General features: G+C 39.4%; 1 protein-coding gene across 17 annotated transcripts in view; it reads right to left on the bottom strand.

The window, feature by feature from the left end:
* Positions 1-24,478, bottom strand: part of adgrl2a (adhesion G protein-coupled receptor L2a) — a 116,910-nt gene that overhangs the window by 33,711 nt on the left and 58,721 nt on the right. For 16 of the 17 annotated variants that reach the window (XM_086046841.1, XM_086046842.1, XM_086046847.1 and 13 more), the window contains exons 4-5: positions 24,260-24,369; positions 11,471-12,271 (exon numbers count right to left, since the gene is read on the bottom strand). In XM_086046841.1, the coding sequence (XP_085902967.1) occupies positions 11,471-12,271; positions 24,260-24,369 (911 nt within the window). Of the gene's footprint in view, positions 1-11,470; positions 12,272-18,078; positions 18,094-22,809; positions 22,870-24,259; positions 24,370-24,478 lie in introns of all 17 variants that reach the window. The other variant, XM_086046857.1, reaches the window with a different exon arrangement.

Raw genomic sequence — 24,478 nt, 5'->3', positions numbered from 1 at the left:
AATTTATAAAATTAAGAGATCTTATTGTTAGGGTATTTTTTTATTCTGGTGTAATTTCTTAGAATATTCTTAGAAAGTTACTTTTTTTCAAAATAAACATAAACATAAACACAAAAACAAAAAAAACAAAAACAAAAATTTGTACCGAAAATATACCGAACGGAAGTTTCCAAAGAAACGAACCAAACCTAAACATGATTTAGCGTACCGTTACACCCCTACAGTCGGGATATAAACCGCACATGACCACAACTTATAATACCCAAAATATGATTTTGAAGAAGAACAGAACACTACTAAATTAAAATAATACACTGTCAACATAAGGACTGTAAACTAAATAATCTTAGATTATAACATGGGGGCCATAGGAAATAACAGTTGCATAAACATTTATCTCACAAATATAATTGAGGCGGGAGAAGGTAGAAATTCTTTGGGGAAATGAGACTATGCTCCACAATCTCCTCATTTCAAGGAGAAGTGTACTAAAGATGACGGCACGTAATTGCCACGTCTCACACAAATGAAACGTCTACGTGGCTGAATTACTACTACTGTATCGCCACACGGGTGAACGTCATGCTACATGTGCCAAGTGGGATTAAATTAAAGTCAAATATGCAGTCAACACTGTTATGCTAAACAACTTTGCAGATTAACGGACGATTGTCAGTAATCTCCCAAGCACTCTCCCCCACCGAACGGAGTGCATATTTTGCTTCTGATGATGTATAGGTCGGACGTGTACAGATAAGCGTTCATAGTGTAGACACATTGTATACATACATGTCCGATTTAAATCCACTGACAACAGAGGCGCAGGTCGAATTTGAAAAAAAATCTGAACTGTACAGTTCACACTGCATAAAAATGATTATACGTTCACCGTATTTAAATGCAAACCTATCTGCCTAATTTGCATCGGCGATCTATCAGCCATGAAAACCCTCCACTATAACCCAAATCTCAAAAGTAGACAAACAACAACATTTATTTTTCACAAGAAGCATTGACGGGTCATATGAAGTGCATGAGGAGTCACTAAATTTGTGTCCCCAATAACATGGATATTTTAAATTTTTAATAGTGTTACAAATGCGTATTGTGGCGTGGGCAAGCGGCTATACCGATGGAATGACATGCAGGACAAATAAAGTACAGTATAATATTAAAATCTTTGAATGAGTTGGTTGGTTTTGTGAAAAAAACATGCACAAAATAAGTTCTGACAAATTTGGTTTGCTGTTCTGCAGTTTTGTGTGATTTCTGAATGGGAATTTTTGTGTGAGCCCTTTGCACTGGGGGGTTGAGTCAGAGTATGTGCTTATTTTTTGTTTGCTTCAAATCCTTTGTTGTGTAAGAGTAGATCTTTTAATGTATGCATTTCAGCATTAAAATCTACAAAGACATAGGTCTGTATATTGGTTCAATAGAAAAAAACAATAAGACACAATTTATTTTAAAATTGAATATTCGTCATACATCTGATAAGGATACACTAACGAGAAATTGTGGACCCCTCTCTTTTGATTTGCCCGTCCCTACAACAGAGTAGAAAAAAAAAACTGTTTCTCTCAGCCATCTAAGTGTGATTGGGGGGAAGTGTGCTGCATTTTGCCCGTCTTGAGTTGGAGGCGCCAGCACACCCACAAACACACGGGAGCATTGCGACAGAATCTCTGTGCAACAATTAAGGTAATGCCTCAGTTATGTATTGATCGATGTCGATTGAGCGGCGATACACTATAATTGGCCCGATTTATGGGCTAACCCATTTATCGGTTGGGCTCTACAATGTATACCTGTACGGTTTCAAAATGCCGCCCAGAAAACTTAAATCTGAAATTCAACTATCTATCAATATGTTAACGTTTCTCCTCCTATTATGACCTTAGTTGAGTCAGTCATTGCAACATGCGCTGAATAAAAGTCATCCCGTTAGGCTAAGTGATTAGGGAATTCACCACAGAAAACAGGACCACTCTGAAAAAGACACGAGGACAAGCAAACCCTCGAATATGAAGTGAATCCAATGAAATCAGGATTAGTTAAACTGCTAAAGCATTCCACTTGGGAGGTTTATAATGAAGACAAATCCACTTTCCAGCGTGAGAAAGAGGCTAATATGAATGCGAGGTCTACTGCCGTGATATATTCATGCATAAACAATACATCCACTCTGACCACTGCTGTTCATGTACATAGAGTATGCTGCCAGTCTGTAATTCAGCCAGCCAGCAGTACAATAATCGTATTACCTTTATGTCATAGCGCAATTTAATTTAATCCAATAAAAGCTGTGAGGAATTAACCCAAAGGTATTAAAATATTCTCTTGTTCACAGAGATGTCTAAGAGAACAAGTTTAAGTAGCGCTGCTGTTTGCCATGACTCTGGCAGAACATGACATCTTTGATGATGACAAAATCCCACTTTTGGGCCATGTGGTGTAAGATGGAACAGGATCCTTGATAATTATGTCTGTGCTGCACTCCACTCAAGGGAACCTTCAATTACCGGTAGTTGTCATTGAGCGTGAGTGCATGCATCGACATACTCCAAAGCACTGCCAATATTCAGGACAAACTTTATTCATAATCTCTTTGTGATATTCCACGCTCACAAATTGTTGCACTTGCGTGTACTATCTCGGCGATTGCGTTATCATCGGTGGGGTGAAAGGTCACCAATTGATGACAGATATTTACATGGGAACCCAGGAGAGGAAAGAACAATTAGAAGAATAATTTGGGATGTTGGGCATATGCGTCAACAGAAGCGCTCCAGAGTGTGCACACACACACAAATATACGCACACACCACAGACGAGATTTCACCGGGGCGCAGTCATCCCGGGGTAACAAATGAAAACTGACAGCATATGCGTCTTATATATTATGCTTAATGAATCCCCTTTCAATTGACAATGGGAGGTCGTTCCAGACTCTTACATCTTCGGTTAAGGGGCGGCAGTAGCTCATCTGTAAGGACTTGGGCTTGGTCTTATGTAGCGGACAAATGTAAAATGGAAAGTAGTTGTTTGAAAGATGTTAGTCTGCTTCCTGACTACTGTTGAGCAAGGCATTGCACCAGAGCTCAGGAAGTGAAGCATTGTTTGCGCACCTCCTATCTCCCGGTACATGTGTTTAATTTCATATTTTTACATCAACCAGTTTCACATAATTTGATTTTGTCCTTTAAATGACAACCCAAAATTTACTGGATGTTCGTTGATTTTTTTTTTTTTTTGTGGAGTTGGTTGACATAAAAAGAAAAACATTTTGTTTAAATTAGCACCCCAACAGCTCCCTAAGCACTGGAGAGTAGTCCACTGCGTCACCAACTGTCTGTAGTGTACTTGCTGTGTTTGCTACTCTTGGTAGGGATGGAGAACTGACATTACCTTGACTGACTAAAGGAAAAAAAAACCTGTTTACTCAAACACATTTTCCCCGTGACTATAGGTGTGGTAAATAATGAGGAAAATATTTTTAGACGCTCGTAGCATTTTTTGTTTTTTTGAGGGAGAAGACCAAGACTGGCTCCCGATCCAGATACACAAGACAGCACAAACACATCCGGCCGAAACGATTTTCTCATGAACCAAGACTGATGTCGTGTGTCCTGACTCAGCTGTTGTCAGCTTGGCGCTTGACAAAAACAACTTTCCAAAAGGAAATTCACCAGCTGAGACAACACCGAGAGAAGCTGACATTGAAGCATTTATCGCTTTGCGTCCTTGGATAAAGACAAGTTCTATTATCATGAATAACATGTATAAAATTAAATGCATCTAATGTTACTTAGTTTTTTTATTTGAAAACTGGATCAATAAAACGGACTTGTGTATCTTCTAAGAGTTATATGCAGTGTAGTTTTAGAGCTATGAACCAAATTTGACACAGAACTTTTGTCCTTCCTGGCAGCAGACGCAAATACATTTGCTAGAAGGATTCGAAATACGTCAGCAACATTTTCGGTCTGTCTTGAAGTGATCTTGTAAAAAATGCAGTCAATTTGCTTAGAGATAGTCTGACCGCAAGAAATCAAGTTGGCTGAGAACTTCCAACAGGCATATAGTCAATTGATTTCTAACAATAAACAGAATTATTATGTTTGACTCATTAATTAGTTTAGAAATCTGTAGTTCTTATGGAAATACCTGGATTTTCCACATCTCATAATCAGAATAATAATAAAACGTGAAAGCTTCTTGTTGATTATTGCACATTATTTTACTTTATTATTATTTTAGTATAGTTTGTTGTTTGTTGTCAGATTTGAACTTATGCACTTATCAATCAGAGACAGCAAATCCCTAAAAGCAAGGAGAAAAGACATCCCAAACAAGAGTTTAGGGCTCAGTAGTATAATCTTAATCTTAACCTAATCCACTTCGAGACTACGGTCAAGTAGTGTTTCTTTTGCAGCATTTTTGTTATATTTGTTGCATGTGTTATGAAAAGACACACTTTTTTTTGGAAGTGCAGCAGCATTTTATTGTTATTATTACACAGCCTTAATCCTGCATAAATTCCACTACTAAATTCTCTTGAGAAGAAAGCATGGAGTACTCTCCAGATGATTTCAAGCAAGGGATTATTGAAACTGTACCTATTTTTTTCCCATTTTGTGGCAGATTTTTTGTAGGCTCTTGGGTGGTAATAACCTCCTAGTGGGGGTGGAATTGGTAACGTTAAAAGTGAATGGAAATACAAACATGACAAGCGTGCTGCTGCTTTTGGAGACAAGCCACACTTTGAATACCTGTCAAGTCGTACGTTTTCAGCGTAATCTGTATAGGTGGAAACACCTTGCTCGCGAATCTGTACGGCCAATGTCAATTTTATCACGTTTATTTTTTTTTTAATGCCACCATATTTTTTTTAATGGAGTTGTGCTTCCTTGTTACCGCCATTTGCAACACTGTCGTCTGCTCGCTCTTGAGAGATTATCATTCTCATGCCTCACGATATTATGTCCTTGATTCCGTCTGCTAAAGCTGATTTCCGATCACCTGACAGCAGCCAATCGAAAAATAACGCGTGCGACAGTGAGAAAGATTGTTGTTATGATGCAACAATGGCAGAACCAGCATTTCTGTATGACATGTTTTTTTTAATTTATTTTTTTTATCTTGTGCATGTGCTTCAAATACTGTGTAAGATGAATTACAGATATGTGCGCGCAAATTACAACTTTCGTAAGATTCAGTACACCCCGGGGTTGATGTACTTTGATGTACAAAGACTTTGTCTTTGTGAAAAAGACGCTCGTAGATAATAATAATAAAAAAAAAACCATTAGCATGTAGGTGATGAACAGTGAAAAAACTGACTGACTCTAACTGACTTCCTCTTTGTGTTGCTATGATAAGTCACCCGCATAACGTTGCATTCACTTTTCCCCCTCAATATACCTTGCTAGGTGGAGTTGTTCTTGACTGCACAGTGCTGTAATTCACTATATGTTTGTGATGCATTCAGATATCTGCCAATAACAGCGATAATACGCAGAGGAAATTGGATTACATGTCTTTCACTCTCTGTTGCATTTGTGGATGTGAAGCGGGAAGACTGCAATTGATTGCTTGCATATAAACTGTAAATATGAGGAAAGCGAAGCAAAAAAAAAAAAAAACTATAATAATTTCCCATGAGCCATGTCCATTGGAGCTGTGGCACAATATATACCGTACGTTAACATCTCAGGGAACATAACCTAATAGCGAATTTATGTCAGTTATTGTTGTCTGTAATATTTCCCACACCTGAAATGTGTATAGATATAACCATAGTCATACTCTTGCACAGTAATCTACACCTTGACAACAAAATATAAAGAACAGACGTAGCAGCTGCCAGACTACAGCTTGAACGCCCATCCCCCCTTCGCTGGCAGCTTTTCTCTGTACTGTACGTGCCTCAAATTTCAAGTTTTAACTGCAAATGTACCAAGCAGACGGATATTTAACGCTGTGCAGACAAGGGCCTATCCATTTCAGGGATGACTGTACGGACAGGCTCACATGCTGATGCACCCATGCTCTACATGCATATTTTGAAAGAATTAAAGTCAAGCATATTGTAGGTGCAGATTAGTGAAAACAACAATAAGGCCCATGTGAGTAAATCCCTCCAAAGGCACGTGTTGTGGAGTAAGAAGAACCAATGTAAAGTCTGAGTAATAATTATTTTAATACACCTTGTTTTTGCTCAGACTGTAACCAAACAAGAGACCGTGGATCCCGTCGGCTATAAAGCTCAGTGAAACTATAATCACGGCCTCTACTCTCTTTCATGTACAACAACTCTTTGTGAGTGTAAGTCTTAACCCCAGGTTTGTTTCATTCAGCCTTGTAATTTTTAGCATTTGTAGCCACGTAACTTGCAACTTGAGAATGTAAGAAACTATACTGAGGTGTTTTTGTGCAAATGTGTTGTATAAGAGAGGGTTGGGCAAACGCCAACTGGCCTTTATGTCTGATTTTGTTCCGTGCAAGAAACAGGTGATGCCCTCACCTCATGCACTCAACATCTACTAAATCCAACAGACACTGGGCTGTTCACATCACAGACCTGTGAGCAGCACTGTAAATCCCTAATGTGGGATTTCATCGCTTCAGTTAACTTCACCCGTATATCTTAACTTAGCGTGACGACTTGCGATGCCAGCAGTCCAAGTATGAGACCAGTTAAAAAAAGCTCCATGGGAGGAACAACAAGTGGCAGCCCGGCAGTAAAGAAGCTGGCCTTCACACAGTCATTCCTTTACATTGCTAGCTTCTTCTTCACAGTTCCAGTTATCTCGAGTAAGCTGAGATGAAATTCTACCCATCATGTGATGTGTCCGGACCAGGTGGCAATTTAGAGGCCTTCAACAAGTCTAATGCTCTTGGTCACGTAGTGGGTTTAGACACTGTAGATCTGATGACATATGTGCATTTCAAAATGTTTATTGGCACCACAAACACATGCTCGCACACGCACACATTTCAGAGAAAGGGAGGGAGAGAGACCATGCATCTACTGTCTGTAACAGTCTGTTCAGGATCAGATAGAAAGTGGAGCCTCTCAGCTCAGACTATGGGCTTTAGGTGGGTATATGCTGTATTGATAACCACTCAATCACAGGGCTGAAACGTATGACATAACATGCACATTTTGGATTGTGTGTGGAAACCAGAGTGCCTACAGTAGAAAGAACCCATGCATATACAGGGAGAACATGTAAACAATACAAAGAAAGGTCCAAGCATGCTCAAACCAAAGACCTTCATACCATTAGGCAACAAAAACCACACAACCACTGTACTATCCTGGGATGGGAACCATGTTTTTGAAAATTCAGGATGGGGAGAACACGCCAAGGATTACTAATGGTGACACATTTGGATGGAAAACTGACTGATGGCGTGCTGGATTGGAACATGTGCATTTCATCAATAGTACGGTCACTTCCCAAAGGATAAGGCGTGTTCAACATAAGATACTTACAACTAAGGCAAAATGAGTTCTCATCAGCAGTTTCAGTGCAGTAGTGTATAGCAGTTAGGGGGAAAAAAAATCTCTGCAAAACTCTCCCACTAGTGAACAAATATTTTTCAATGTGTAAACTAGACATGCGTGACGGCCTTCTTTGTACAGTTTCCCAAAGTCACAGCTAAGGATTTACTTAAATCCTATCATTTAGTCTGCGGTGCTTATTTGGTATGATTTCAACAGTTTGACAGAGGCTTTAGATTTGACTTCAGGAAGAACGCCAGAAGAAACATTAAATGACCAATGGGTGTACTTGTGCACTCTTGAGGAAGGGAGGCAAACAGTGTCCGAACATGTAGTACGGTCAGAGTCCATTTCCTTAAAAGGGCAAGCTACACAAATGTACTGCAAATGACTGAACTGATGCTGTTATATTATATTTCTTCCCAAAGTCAAGAAGCTACATATTCGTAGCTGCAGTAGCATCAGAGGGCAGAACAGCAGTACCTTTTAAGATAGCAGCCCAAAGAAAAGTCACTGTGCACCCTCGGGGACTTGAGATTTTAAGAAGTATTGTAAGGTATTCGAGAGGGAAAAGGAGAAAACACCAAGACAGAACCAGCAATAGGAGTCAAAAGGGGAGACAATAAGATGTGGTAGCTGAGAATATGACATGACTGAGAAACAAACCAAAAAGGGTGATTTTACACATCAGTACACACTCCTTTTTCACTCGTGTGTCTACTTGGGCAGCTGACAGGAGGCTGGGGAGGGAGAGGGAGGAGGGTGTTATCAAGGCAAACAATCGAATTGGTTGTTTTAAATGCATCCTAATGCTTGCTTGCTGCTGCACATTTGAGCATGGAAGCAACGCAGACCTGACATTTTAGCCAAACACCTCAGGTGGCTGTGAAAGCTTGATGATGAGAGAGTCTCGTATGTCTCTCTCTGTTTTCCCTGCGTTTCCTCTAAATGTTGCCATGCGAAGTTTGACCTCCGTGGAAGCGCCGCCAAAGACAAGAATATATCACAGCGGTGCTTATCAGAAAGCTTTATATTCATCAAATTCTAAGAAGTTTGCTCTCTGGGGTGAATGCTAGTCTCTGCATCTGTTACAACAGAATATTTGGGCACTGTCAGGCACTTCCATTAGACATGTACACAGTACACAGGGTACTCTTTGGGCCACGCGCAGATTACTTTAAAGTAATTGGACGAGCACATTCATGAGCATTACCTTCCCATTTCAAATAAATGTCTTTGTTCTCTTGAATACTTTCTTCCGGATGTATAATTCCAGTGTGCAACAAGGCTTGAATCTGTATGCAAATGTATTGACATCCGTGCAATTAAAAGAGGAGGACTTGATTTGTGCGGGCACTAAATGTTGTGCCGAGGGCTTTTATATGGCAGTGATTCAGAATTTAATTCTGCAACACGGGATCAATAAAAAGGCTACCAAAGCTCACCTGTGTCCCATCGAGGCAGCAAATATAGGCTGTTTGTGCACATTTGTAGCAAAAGAATATCTTTTAACGTGCTTATTCGGCAGTTCGATGCCACATATCAGAGCTTGGCGTGAATAAAGTACCCATAGAATTGGTGCATAATGAGATTCTAGTGAGGAAAGAACATTTAAATCAATGTAATCATCTCAGTTAAAAGAACAGACGTATGTCATTTTTGCGAGCTCCCATATGCAAGAAGGAACAAGGGCACAGAGCCATGAGTAAACGAGCGGATTATGGTGCTGCTGGTCCAAGCCAAGCGAGGGACTTACTGACCCATTTAATGTCCACTTGCAGTGGAGACGCTTGTTGGATGTGACCCCATCCACTCCCCCATAATCCTACACGAGATGATCGAGCCTCGACATGAGCAGCGATATTGGACTTGACAACAATCCAACTGTCTGCCACATAAATTCTCAACGTCACTTTGCCGCGATTGAATTCCAAGGCGATCGCGTAACACGACATGTTTGTGCAACTGACAAACGCGGACAAAGGGAAAGAGGCTCCGAGCGCGGTCCTCCTTGATTGCCGAATGCATCACTAGCCGCTGTAACATCTTCCACTTGTCTCCTATGTGTGTGCTTTGATTAAAACACCCTGCAGATCATTTGTCTGTAGTTTTAACATCATCATTACATTCATAATTGGCCATGTAAAAATAATTTCTGCACAATTAGATGCTAAAGCGTTGTCATCAGCGTTTCGTGGCTCCAGCAAATCTAGAATATTATTGCTGTTTTTTTTTTTTTAAATCATTTCGTAGCTCAAAACACGTGCAGCTTGAACACTGTGATTGTGGGAAAGTCAATGAGCCGAGCATGAAGATATCGCAAAGAGGCCGTCTGGCGACAGGCAAACGAAAGTGCCCATCATTTATGTGTCAACATCAGCCATGTGGGAGGACAAGTGTACTGACATCTTGATGATCATCTCAGACTATTCTCCCCTGCGCTCATCGACTGATGCTCGACATACATTAGTCAGCAGCAGCAAGACCACGCAAATGCCTCATTTGTCACGGAGAAAGCAAAGCCCTCGTAGACAACACTAAACAGACAAGACAGAAAACTCACCAATATATTTTTTCAGAAAATATGTTGTGTATTTTCTCTCGTAAATTCCATCAAAATGCAATGCATTCCTTTGGGTCTTTGGGGGTATGTGTAAAGGACCACATACAGCGATTAGTAAGATATACTGTACTGTACACACATTCAGTCACGAGGTTACTTAGTTCTCAAAAAGTGTAAATAAATTAGCACTCAGTGCTCCACAGCTCTTTTAAAAGAGCTAGGAGAAAATTGTTGTTTCGCTGGATATATTCTAACATCGAATGTATGCAATAATTGTTTCTGGTGAAATTTGGCTCCTTTAAAGTTCTCTTAAATTATTTACAGTATTTCGATTCGACTGAGCTGTTCTGAACTGTGGTTGACTCCTTACTTACCCAGATTTTAAAGACAATTTGATGGGAACATTTATTCATTATAATTCTACCTGGCAGTACAGTACCTATTATTTTGTAACAAGCGAACACAATACAAAGTTCTGAGCCTAGTGATAAGATGTGAAAAAGTTTTCTTGACCTCACTGACTGCTCACTGACTACAATCAGCAGTACATGTGTTTATGACCCAGGGTGTGGAGGGATTCGGTTAATTACTGGTATTATATTCTTAGTCTATTGCAGGCCCCCTTCTCAGATTCATGCTAGTTCATTCAAAAGCATAAATTTCAAATGAGAACCTGGCTGGTTGATATTTTCCCCCCTTTGTGTCTCTTGGGCAAAACCTTAAATCCTGACAGTCTTTTCCAGCATATGAATTTATTTAATGGCCAATAGAGATTTAGATTTCTAGCATCACTTAGGGAATGATCTAACCTTGCCCCAGGCCAGACTTTGCACCTGTCCGGGCATGTATGTTTCCAGGGCTGAGAGTATATGTCTCCACACAAAATGTAAAAAAAAAAAAGAATGCGCTCGCAGGGGTCCCCTGAGCTTTTGCCACGACACAGGGAATGCCCACATGGTAAGCCTACCTAATTCCCCAAGATACTGAGTCATTATGATACGGCAGCTAGCTTCGAAGTGTTGTTTACCATATAGAGGCCACACGCCCTTGGATCCTAAGTTTCTCTGTACTGAAAATAAAAAATTTAATTTTAGGGCCACAATAAAAAAGCACTACTATATTAGAAAAGTCTGGTGTTTAAAAAAAAAAAGAAAAAATGTTCCCCTCTTACAAGAAGCAAGTAATAATTTTGATGAGAGGATGTCAAAAATCCCACATGAACATAAATGTGACATATTCAGGCCAACAGTTACTTATCAATCACCGGAGATATAATTCCTATAGTGAAATATTTGTTTTGTGCACTAAATTACACTTTCTAATGATGGGTTCTTATGTGCCAAAACATCGACAATCACAATTGAAGGGATATAATTCAACATTAGTTGAAGTGCTCTTACCATGAGCTGGATCCGGTGGCCCAAACTCCAGGTTATACCTCAGGATGTAAAAATTATTCCACACATAGAGCTGGTTATCTCGCGGATTATAATCCACAGACGCAATGTATTGGTACTGGTTGGGAAAGTGGATATCAACATATTCCCCACGGTTCTGCTTGGTATTGTAGATATAATCGATCATGCTCTTGCTGACTTCGCTTTCATTGTCTTCGTAGGTGGAGCGGACCACATAGAGTACTCCACAGGCCATGAAGGCATTGGAGGCTGAGCGTTTGTCATAAGCAGTCTCCCACGTAGCCTCAAAACGTAGCGTGTAGGGGTTCAACTGGCTGATTACTATCATGCCATTGTTCTGCTCTGTCGCGTAGATCACCCAGAGGCCATTCTCATCTACCGACAGGTCAATGTCTGTTTTACCACCCCACTTATAGGGTGACGTGTCATGGTAATTGGCGTTGTTGATGATCGCTTCCCCGCTTTTGATTCGAGTTCGCAGGTCAAACTTGACTATGTTGCGGGTGCGCTCTTTGTTGAAAAACACAGCACCATCATAGACCACAAATCCAGTTCCATCCACCCGGTGGGGCAGCTTGTAGGTGATTGTTTGCCGGGCATTTTGGAAGTCATCCAGGGAGGAATATTCAATAAGAGTGTCTGTCCTATAAGGAGTCCAAGGCATGAAGTAGATCTTGTCAGCAGCTTGCAGTGGATCTTTGCACCAGGCACCAGCTTGTTGCTCCGCTTCAAATTGAAAGGAGGGTTCTCCAACAGCTTTCAGAGACCCAGGGCAAAGAAAAACTAGTAATAGAAGAAAGTAGAATAAGAGGCAGACAGGTTAATATGCCATCAAAAGCACCATAGATATATTATCAAAATAAAATACATTTTTGTCTTATGAGTTGTCCACAGAGAATGAGGACAGGCACACTATAAACGACTATCGCCAATTTTCACAAGCAGTAAAAGGATTTTGGTTTTGTGCATAGCAAGGAATAACAAAATAAAGTTAGCAAGCATAATATTTATGTATTTGCAATAATCTGAAACAAAAAAGAAATTTTGAGATTTACTGCAGGAGGGAAAACACAAATGAGGGCAACATAAATGAAAAGCAACAAAAACAGTCCTGTAATTAAAATAAAATAATAACACAGCCAAATTTGGCAATAGACGCAAAAGGTTATGAGAGAGGTCATGAGAGTCAGTATAGTCTGGGAACATACATGTGTGTGCAAAGATCCGCCTCACCTCTTCTACAGTAAAGACCTTGAGAGGCATGCCATTAGCAAGTGGTGTAAATGTCACAACCATAAAAAAAAATATATACATATATATACATATATATATATATATATATATATATATATATATATATATATATATATATATATATATATATATATATATATATATATATACATATATATATATACATATATATATATACACATATACATATATACACATATATACACATATATACATATATACACATATATACACATATATATATATATATATATATATATATATATATATATATATATTAGTAAACGGGCTCTTGAGGCGTTTAGGTTCGGGTTCTAAGGCATAGGAATCAACAAAGAAATGAACAGTGCGTCGTCAGGTGAGAATAATGGGAAGAAGGTGAGAAAGAAAGTGGCCTTGGAGAAAGAAGGGGATTCGGAAGAAAGCAATAGTTTCACTGTTTCCAGGGCATGCTATGGAAAACGATTTGGAAGCCAGGCAAATTGTGCTGAGCTGCAAAAGCACCCAGGCAGAATGGGGAGGAAAAAACCTTTATGGAGTGAAGCCAATTCGCCCCGAGTTACATCATTTGGCTGCGTGTGTCCTGTCTTTTCTTTACAGCCATTCTTACTTCCCTTTGTGCACTGCACTAATGGGTAACATCGTATTTAGTGGACGCTGAGAATATACAGTGAAACCTCTAAGGTCCGCCGCACACCGAGCAACCGGAGAAGAAACCGACTGTACTGTTGTGCAGCGTGCGGTTAGTGGTTTGCCGCAGTTAAATTAAAAATATGAATTGGTGATGAACAACCTTCAAACGTCACTGATGTAACAGCCAATCAAAAACGCACATGAGCTTTCAGAGTGCTCAATTGCTTGGTGTGCGGTGAAGAGTGACCAACTAAACATTTTTGTGATTGTCCAATTCAGTTGCAAATCAGTTTGGCTGAGAAGCGCGACGTGTGACAGGTCTGAAGTTGAGCACAATCCCTTCCACACCACTGGTCAACCATCTAATTTGTTCATACTCTATATCTAAACATTGTTCTCATACAAAACAATGAAAACAGAGTGTAGTCGTAATTTACTCCCATCTGAAAGTGCTGTAACAGTAATTCATTCATTTGTGCTGGAGACCGAAAACATTTGGGTCAAAAGAGATGTGAGACCAGATCAACAGTTCAGCTTTGTTTTCAGTATTTACATCTGGATTTGATACACAATTTAGAGGACTTGGGATCAATATGGGTTATCATTTTTTAAACTTTACTCTGTGTAAAATGAAACACAGAAGTAGTGAATTAGATTTACTTTTATATCCTTTTCTTATTGACACTTTTCGAGAAGGCTTTCGCCAAAACATCTTTGAACTGTTTTTTTCGTTTGTGGCGGGGGGTTCACTCCCCCACTCTCCTTTATATGGGCACCTGAGTAGGAAACAGGCGGTCCTCAGGGCTTCATCCGGCCCGCTGTTCGTCTATTTGTGACCCTCAGCCTGTTACGGCCCTTTCCAAGATCAGACGAGATCAGGTGTTCTCACAGTAGTTGTATGGCCAAAAGCCAACCTTCACTTCGCTCAGTGCGCAGTCGACTCATTCATTCGATTCATCGTGTATGTGAGGCCGCGGGCACAGGAGGTGGGCACCTGCCATGAGGCTGGCGCGCCCTAATTGAAAAACGTTTTCTCTCGCCATGTCTTTCGGTTGGGTCAGCATGTGTGAATAAGGCCCAAGTGTCATTCACGTTAGGAAAAATACGTTCATCGCTCTAGGTGCCTTTATCATTGATTACTTTCATGTTCATTTTTATACATGTTATTCGAGTGGGCCACTTCATGTACTGCAGCTTGTGCATGGACATGATGTCAGTGTGACTGGCTGAAAACCGAGTGTCAGGCTCAGTAGTGTGTGCACCATATTGTAAGTTTCCTTCAGCTGTGTGCATCAAAGACAAAGGGAGCAGCAACGTAAAAGTATAGGGGCCATTGCTTGTTGCACCATAACACATTTATTAGTGTTTTTATGTGTTGTTTATTTGTGAAAGCTGTGTGTATTGATCGCTAAGTTAGCTACAATACTTCTATTACCCAAAGTGTTGTACCTTGTCTTGAATAAAAATAAAAACACAGAATACATTATACGTACACATTATTAATACATAGAATAATATGTTAAGTGCTATGTTCACTATGTAAAAGTTGCCAATTATACTGTCTTGTTAGATTATTATTATTCATCTTATGTTTGGATTCACTTACCACAATGCATTTGGTTATTCATTTGCTCAAAACCGCATACGCAAACACGCACCGGCATACATTTGAAGAGTGAAGCTTCAATGCATGTTCTTTGTATTTATATTCATATATTATTTTTAACAGACCACTAATGGTCTGTTCTTAAAGCCTTCCTGATACATTTGTTTTGGATTCGTGACAAGAGTAATATTTTGTTCTATTCAAGTGTTTATTTGAATATATGTAAAAATGGAAATAGAGTATATTGTTTTAGTTCTTGTTTTTTGTTCCAAAATAACTATCACATATCTTTGTAAAGTTGTGTCTGTACTTTTTTTTGGGGTGGGGGCAAAACTCAGCCTGGCCCTCCTGCTCTTGCTAATGAGTATTTTGCATCTTCTAGTGTAGCAGCTGTATTTTTGTTTATTTTCCTGACCTTCACTCATACCTTCTGGATTTTCTTTTGTGTTAATTAAACTTTATTTAATCAGGTTGGTCAGTTGAGAGCCATTTCTCATTTTCAGTGATGACCTGGCGAAGAGGCAGCATGAGGAGGTTGTCGCTAATGCACTCGACAGTCGTTGATGGAGCTTTCTTTATGGTACTCATTTATTTTCTGTCATCTTGATCTACCCGTTTCATGTCTATTACTACGCTCACGGCTTAGTCTGTCTTTCAGGAGCATTCTCATTGGTTGTGTTAACTCTGCCAGTGTTACTTCAATAGCTCTTATTTTTCATCTGTTCTCTTTCAGCGATCTTGTCTTCTCTTACACACAGAGACAGTCCTCTGGCTTTTATGTTGGTTACACCTCTAAATACCTCCACAAGAAAAGGTGGATCAACCCAAACAAAAGATGGTATAACTAAGTTGTGTATCAAGACCTGGAGGGAAAGCTGAAATGTTGATATGTTGTATCATGCTCATCTTTTGTGTGTCAAAATCGAAGGTTTCACACATGGATGCACAATCGGGGGTGGAAGGCGGTCTCCACTGTACAGCGACCAACTTTACCATCATCCACAGGTGGAGATCTTCTTACAGTTCTTTATAAACATTTTTGTTGAAATCTTTGATCTCCTGCATCTACATACCATGTGGACCGCCCTTCTACGGTGAATTTAAATTGAGTGAGAGGAGCCACTTCCATTGGCCGGGAAGCAAATTGGCTGTGTTCACTCCCACAACAGCGCAAACGTCCCTTTCTAACTGCGCCTGTCTACAAATATACCAAAATAAAGAAAAACTCCACCCGTGTGCAGTTAGACTGTGCTGGGCAAGGACAAGGCCTTAGACTGGGCTTAATATCAGACTTGAACTGAGCACAAATACAGAGCCTAATGTGGTTGCAAAAGTATGCACACCCTCATCTAAGTAGGAATGTGGTTGTGTTCATAATAAACCAATCACATTTAAACTCTTGATAAATTGGAGTCAGCACACACCTAACACCATTTAAAGTGCCTTGAATAACCCTAGTTCAGAAAGTAAGTTCATCTGTTCTAGTAGGCTTTTCCTGACATGTTTTGCTCTCGAGGAGAAGCCTGAATGATTTGTGCCTGAAATTGACTGGAATTTGGAACTTTTCATAATTCTGTCCCCCTTGAGCTCCAGTTAGAGCCGGAAAAAACAGTCCCAAAGCATGATGCTGCGACCACAATGCTTCACTGTAGATAAGGTGTTCTTTTGGTGATGAGCAGGGGAAATATGGCCAAAAACATTTTGGGGAAATATGGCCAAAAAGTCCATTCTTGGTTTCGTCGGACCATAACACATTTTCACAGTTTGGAAAATTTCAAGTGTGTTTTTGCAAAACATAGCCACGCTTCCATCTTTCCACCCTACCCCATAGCCCAAAAATACAGTCTGAAGAAGACGGGACATTGTTGTCACATGTACTAAACAGTGAGTAATGTTCAGCCTCTCAGCAGCTTCCCTAACCAGTTTTCCTCTCATATTTTCATCAATTTTGGAGGGATGTCCAGTTCTTGGTAATGTCACTGTTGAGCCATATTTGCTCCACTTGATGATGACTATCTTGACTGTCTTCCAAGGTGTATTCAATGCCTGGGAAAAACCTTTGAACAGTAAGATCCCTCTGATGCTGCGGAAGGTCTTTGTGGACTTTGTGGATGCATTTTGCAATAATATGTGCCTACAAAAATTTTACAGCTGAACTTTATTTGGGCTGAATCAGAGATCAGAGACCATCAAATGGTGATGGGTGTGTGCTGAATGTCATTTAACATGACTGACTGTGACTGGTTAATTCACAGCCACATCCTGAGTTATAAGAGGATGTGCATATTTGTGCAAACACATTAGTTCAGTTGTTTATTTTTACTTCCCTCTCTAAAACACTTATTTTTTACACTTGAGTGGTATAGGTCACAGTGGTGGAAAACATTTTGAAGTGATTTATCTTGGTCTCATTGTTTTATATCACATAACCTGGCATTTGAACAGGGACGTGTATAGATTTTATGTACACTGTAAGTAGCATTTATTATAAAATGGGGAAAAGAAGTGTACATGAAATGTCTACCCATCCTTTCATAACACGTAATTAACACAACAAAAAAATGAGAAAAGGGTGGATGCAGGTGCTTTGCCTTTTGTTGACTTTTATACTAAGCAGCCTGGACTGAAGTTTGTATACGGCCAATCTAATCCATGCCTAATTTGTCACAAATGGTGTGGTGTCGTAAAAACTAAACACAGATAATATTTCACTGCATTCTGTTATTCTTTTACAATTATTGTCAAGATTCCTGTTTGCTTTAGCCATATTGTGCTGCGCAATTGGGGCATAGACATGTGTACCACCTTTGTCTCTTATTTTCCATCACTGGTGTCGTTCTGTTGTGGTATCAGAAAAATCCAAGATGACACACTTTGTCTGACATCATGCATGACGGTGTCTCGAAATCCCGATTTGTGTGCAACTTTGCTTTTCCTGAAAATTTTAATTGAACTCTGAATTGTTGAAATTCAAGGCCATTCACATTTAGAGGTTCCACTGTAGTCCACAAGCCGGTCGTAGGGGCCACCACAAGAAGTTTACAACTCGATGCCACAAAACAAAGTAGCTAGGGTTTGGATCGTGTCTGTTATTTACCTTTTTGCTCCACTTCTATTTTAAGCATTGGAAGAGAGAATGAAAAGGATGGGAGGGGGGGGAAAAGAGATTAATATGTATTAACTTCCATCACTACAGTTACATAGAGACACAGCTGACATATGGATAAGGATGAATTGATCTAACTAGAGAAAACAGTGACGTCTGAAAATCCATTGCCATGGTCCTGTTGAAGGTAAAAAGGTAAATGAAGTACTGTACATAATTCATAAAGACGTACAAAGTGGAACATACAGTACAGTCTAATTTTATGATCAGATCAGGAAAAGGTTTACAATTACTTTAAAACAGTGTTGGGTGGATTACTGATGAATTGTGCAGTTTTTCATGCCAATATCTTGATGGTAGTTACGAATGTTAACTTTCAATAGTCTTGTCTGAACTGAAAAGGGTAAGAGAAATATTTTATTTGATAGTTGCATCTACAGACTATTAAAGAGAGTGGTTAAAATTTAAAAACACAGACACACACACACATTTTTTGTCATATTTGTTGAAACAATTATTATTCCTCGACAGTACTGCATGCTAAATATACCATTAATCCATTATCCAAATCACTTATCGTCACGAGGGTCGCGGGCGTGCTGGAGCCTATCCCAGCTGCCTTCGGGCAGTAGGCGGGGTACACCCTGAATTGGTTGATGCTAAATATAATCGGGGAAAAAATATCAGCCATCTCTAGCCGAATCTTGTGCCTCTAATTTGATATACGAGAAACCACCGCACCAGAGGAAATCACAACAAATCTGAGAGGGAACGTTTTTATGAAAGATTTATGAGGTGTCAATCATTTTTTGCACAGTCACGGGCACATTCATCACAGACAGAGCCCTGCAGCCTCACAAAAAATAAAACTTCAAATCGATAATATTTTGTGTTATAGTAACATTCCATTACGAAAAAGAAGCTGCTCTGGGATAACTAGGTAACTGTGTGCTATTACTACCACTGCTACTACAACTAATGTCAAGCCATAATTACTATTTGAACAATTATGACAAAATGTGTTTTTTTGAAGAAAATAAGTCCACCCACCACTGTTAAGAAAAAATATATGTGCTATGAATGAACAAAAATATGGACTGACAGTTCCACCTTTAAGATAATTGTAAATTTGTGTCAGTTCAAAGCTGAGAAAAATGCAAGAGACAAATGGCTCAATAAGGAAGCTGGTACATAATACATAATCAATCAATTACCAAATTATTATTTGTATTTGCCATCCATGCTAAAGAATGAATTTTACATTTGTAATTTTTCATTTTAACGTGTGTGTGTGCGTTTCCCCAGGAGATTCCAGAGAAGAAATGTTAAAAATGAATAAGTCTTCAAATGTTCAATACATTTTGAACCCATTATCATATATTTGTTCATTTTGTGCACAGTTTGTACAATAACTACATGCTGGTTTTGCTTTTGAACTTTATCATTAAAAACTGAATATCAAACAGGATATTAACATAGATAGCAAATATTCATTGACATGATTTAGTCCTCAAAAAATACATTCAGTTGAAAGTCTAGGTCAGACTGCAAACAATTCTTTGAGCTGTCCCATTTCGAGGTTTTAGTTTTTAAAAACAGTGAAAGGATGGACATTTGACTGTTTTTATTGATCAACTACACAGGAAAGTAACAATCAATTAATCTGTAATTCTGTCAAGAGGAGTTGCTGTTGATGTAACATAGAAATGGTGTCAGATGGCATCATGAAAGTGTTCTTTGGAATCCAAACTAGTTCATCCATCAAGTGCACTCCATTTTGCCTCATTTGCTTTAAGACGCAACTAATCAACAAGCTGTTCCACAAAAAACGACATACCGGTCAATTAATTATCGCTGGTATCCCAAATATCCTCATTTGATTGAGCTGAAACTGGAACGAAAACGGTGAAATTCGATAATTAAAAAAAAAAAAAACACCACAATGAATGCCTATGTCAAGTTTTGCAAATAGAGTACCAGCAGTACAGCAACATTGCGGCTACATTGTTTTGCAATGCTTGTTTATATGGGGCAGTCCAGCAATCCTAAAAGAGTAACGCAACATTTTTCAAATGCAGTTAATATTTAACTGAAATGGAATGTATTAGGAATTTCAGATCACTGCTTTTTTAGTCTGACGTAGACTTCCAACTCATATTTTCAACTCAATGTCAAATGCTCTTCGTGTCAAAATATACAACTGGAGGGACTATGAAAAGTCTGCAATTCCATCATATCCTCAAATTTTGACTAAAGAAGTTTACGTTTATTTTGGAAGATGATATAGGTCAGAACATAAATATGGCTCACCTAGCACTTCATATTTTGACATGAAGAGAAAGGGTTTAGTATTTCTGTGGCGCAAAATCAATTAGCCAGGATCTGTTATTATTTAGAGGAAAACAGTGCTTCATAACCTAGAGCAGATGCTACATAGTGGGACAAGCAAAGCAAGCTAAATAACAGAGTTAAATTGTAAGAAGCCTCTTCAGCCACATCAAACTAGATGAGAAGACAGAAAAATCTGAAAAGCAATGTACAGTAGATACATGACAGGAGAGCTGACAAGGTTAGTCTGAAATATAGTGAGGAAATAGTAAATCAGTGTGATCAGAAATCAGCGGATGGAAAGGGGGGATCTGGTAGCCATGGAGATTTCCTGCGGATTGCACAGGGGAAGGGAAGACAGTCAGTTACTTTTACTGAAGCAACAGTAAAACACGAGGTACTCCCCTCCCACACCGAGCCCTCAATCCTAAACTGTTTCCACTAGCCACTGAAATAGCAAGAGAGTTATTTCTCAAAATATCAACTTAAAAATACAGTCACATAACAGTAAAAAAATAACTGTCGCAGAGTATTAATTTAACTGAGTTATAATTACAGAGTTATCTGTACTAGAATAACAACAACAACAAAAAAGAACCAATGGACTACAAAATATCAAAAAGATTCCATTGTATCATTTGGCGAATAACTCTTAATATATTATGTGGTATTATCTAGGTCTATACTTACTTCTATGCTTACTATAGGTCTATAGTAAGTGAGACCAAACAGTGTTAAAAGCACCGAACATCACGAATGTCTATATACTAATGCCAGTCTTGCCATTTCAAAATTGCATGCAGTTCAGTTTTATTAAAGATTTATCAGTGCTTTTATGTTGTCTGACTCAAGCAAGTATTAGAGCCAAATGAGAGAGTGACTCAGTGCCAGGTGAAGTAAAAATGTACCGATGCAAATGCTTCCTTGGCTGGAAGATAATGTCACTAATGAGGGAACGCCATGACAAAAACCAAATCATAAAGCCAAAATGATGAAATGGTAGAAACGTGCTGCAAAGGCCACTTGCACAGAGGTGAAAAATCCCCAAATTGCTTGTGTGATCATGCACATTTTCAATTCCCAAGTCCCTTCAATTCAGTTGGCCACACCAAATACAACCATTTACAACATTTGTGCAGGCCAAAATTTGATTGGAGAAAGCTTTTGAGGGACTGTTGGTTCTAGAGTAGAAATGAGGACACTGTCTGCAGGCCCGTCGTTGATCAGCTTAATGGGGATTTAATATGTTGTCTTGTAAATCAAATTCTCAAGTCTTGTATCCCAGCAAATCCAGGGAACCCTAAGCCTCTGAGCCACTGTAATGTTTTAATCACAAATCTCGATATTTGGCATGTGATCCGCCTTGTCTGCAAACAGCAGTAAACGGCATGCTACTAGATCCCTTCTATGCCAACGTGGTGGTATATTTTAATTGGTCTAGGATCTAGATACAGCAAAAAATACTGCGTGACTCCCTTTGGCTAATCTGATACAAAAGAGTGCTTTATTGTTGTTTTATCCTATTGTTAGCAGAGGTTAACAAAGAGTGTGCAGTTGCGTGATAATTATGAATTTAAAAAGTGGGATGTGTTAGGATACATCATCTTTCTCATTACGGTTGAAACAATTTCGTTTTTACATTTTAATTTTAACAATGATTAATCTACTCTTGAATGCAAGCTCTGATAGTTCAAAATGTTACTGTTGCCTGTAAAGTTATTGAATATTTCATCGTGGCAGCAGACTCACCTTGTTTAATCCGTTATCTGAACAAATTGGAGGACAATCAGTGTCGAACTTTGTTCAACCTTAGAGGTTCCACTCTAATGCGTTTCAGAACACATTAGTCATTAACTGATTGAGAAAATAATGGGACATGGTCTGTTCACTAGGGGCCCAATCAGATCAATAAGCACAAAAAATAAAAACAAAAAGAGCCAGTGTCTCTTGATGTCATTCAAAAGAAATGGGAAAACAAAAACATCTTTTTATTTCTTCTTCAAGAAAAGAAATATTCTTCAGTTACAGATAAAACCGCAACGTAAGCATTCACGCTAATTCACGCTACGTTTGGTGGCTGCCTTTGTTTAGAGTTGCTTTCCCTTTTTAAACATCTCGGCTACACCACAACTGCTACACTTGACAAAACATGTGTTACCGATCACAAGCTTATTAAGGATTTGCAAGACTGCAAAGATGTATTTGTGCAAATCCAAATGCATGTGTGGGTGTGTGGGTGTGGGTGTGTGCGTGTGCACTTTACTTAGGAAACAGAGGATTGGATTGAGGAGAGTAACAACACAAGTCACATTTTACAAAACACCAATCGGACTTGAGTGGGAAAAGTTTCGGACAGGTTCGGGTGGTCACACTGGGAGGATACCAAACACTTACCAGGACAGTTGCGATAGGACACATTCTGTGTTCTTGCTCCTATTCTGGTTGGACATGGACCTTTGAGAGGCAAAAACATGGCGCTCCAGACATGCATAGACTGAAACTGCTGAGAATGAAATGTACTCCTCTTTGGTTGTTTAAACGTTTCTACTAAATATAGGCCATTGGTAGAAGGGTGTATTTGCCCACTTGGAGCAAGAAAGAGGCTTAAGTTAACAGTGGGCGGAGGAGAGTGTGCCTTAAGGCAAATCCTTTTGTTTCAGCCTAAGGTGGCACAGTAAGACATATGATCAATACGTTATCATGAGGCAAGCCATAAACACTGTAGATGTTTTGGTGAAACATAGGATTTTAACTGCTAGAACTCAATACTCGTTCTTGCTTACTCTTTTTAACATTAAGCCCTTCAAGCCTTGGAAAGGTTGACCTTTAAGTTGCGAAGGTGAGCCCCACCTAATGATGTTGACCAGTGCAACCTGAATCCACCCTAATGGGCATCTCAGACAGGTATAGTAATACAAAGGAACAATCCTAACCATGTAGGATACAAGGTATTTACATTGCGGCATGCATTTCCATAATCATTTCATATAAAACTTGAACGATGGGAGGAATGAAGAGTCGCCAAGTATCATCTTCTCATCATTTCCCCTAAAATTATTCCAGTTCCACCTGATTAGCTTGACTGTCAATTCATGTAAATCTCTGCCGTTAATCAGGTTGTAAAGGTTACTTGGAGGAATATTCTTCACAAACTGCAAGTGAACATGGCAGCTCAAAGGACAAAAGGGGATTTTTTTAATGCAAAGGGCAATCTGAATTTTGTTTGGGATCCGAATGGCAATGAATATTTTACAACTAGGGCGACGACAAAATGCTGACAATATCTACTCGTCGGAATGATTATCTTGCTGACTTATGAGTGCAGCCGTTCTGTTCTCTTACATAATGAAACATCTGTTAGCATGCCTCCACACCTGTTTTATTGACGTACGTTAAGCCATCAAGGTGAGCGGCGCTTTTGCCTGACAGACTTCTCCACGCTAGAGTAATGAAACACTCTCTTGCCATTATGGAGAGTCAGCATGACTTCTTCCACCTTCCCCTCTGTTCTACTAACTCATAACCCGGTTTGTCGGACTGCTGAAAACACGTTGAGCGCATCAATAATACAAGCGAGTACGCAGGAGACCCAAAATGTCTTACAGGTCATATATCATGAAAAGTTCATGGCATGACACAGATGGGAGAAGAGACAGAGGAAAAGGGCGCTGAAAGGTGTTGCAGACAAAGAGCAGACAATACGGACAAGGTTGGAGCAGCAAATGGGACGCTGATGTGTCATGATGCTGAGAAAGAAACTGAGGACAGGAGCACTGGGCTGATGACGGGGTGGAGGGTGACTTTTCAATTCATGAACGTGGGGTGAAAGCGGGGTTATACTTACTGTAGGGCACACACTCATACTGGACCTCCAGATACTTGTATGTCCCTGGACAAGGGTCTGGGAAGACATCTGAACCCGTGATCACGATACACTGGGTCCGATTGTTGCATCTGTGAAGAAAAATACAGTATATGAAGAACCAAGCAGCAAGTTGTGCATCTCAAACGATAATAGGCATTCAAATGTCAATTTTGTCATTTCTCACACGTTATCAGTAAA

Source organism: Filicampus tigris, chromosome 12, assembly GCF_054856515.1.
Source record: "Filicampus tigris isolate MCC_2025a chromosome 12, RoL_Ftig_1.0, whole genome shotgun sequence".
Taxonomy (NCBI): Eukaryota; Metazoa; Chordata; class Actinopteri; order Syngnathiformes; family Syngnathidae; genus Filicampus; species Filicampus tigris.
Note: the sequence above shows the minus strand (reverse complement) of the source record. Positions and strands in the feature narration are given on the sequence as shown.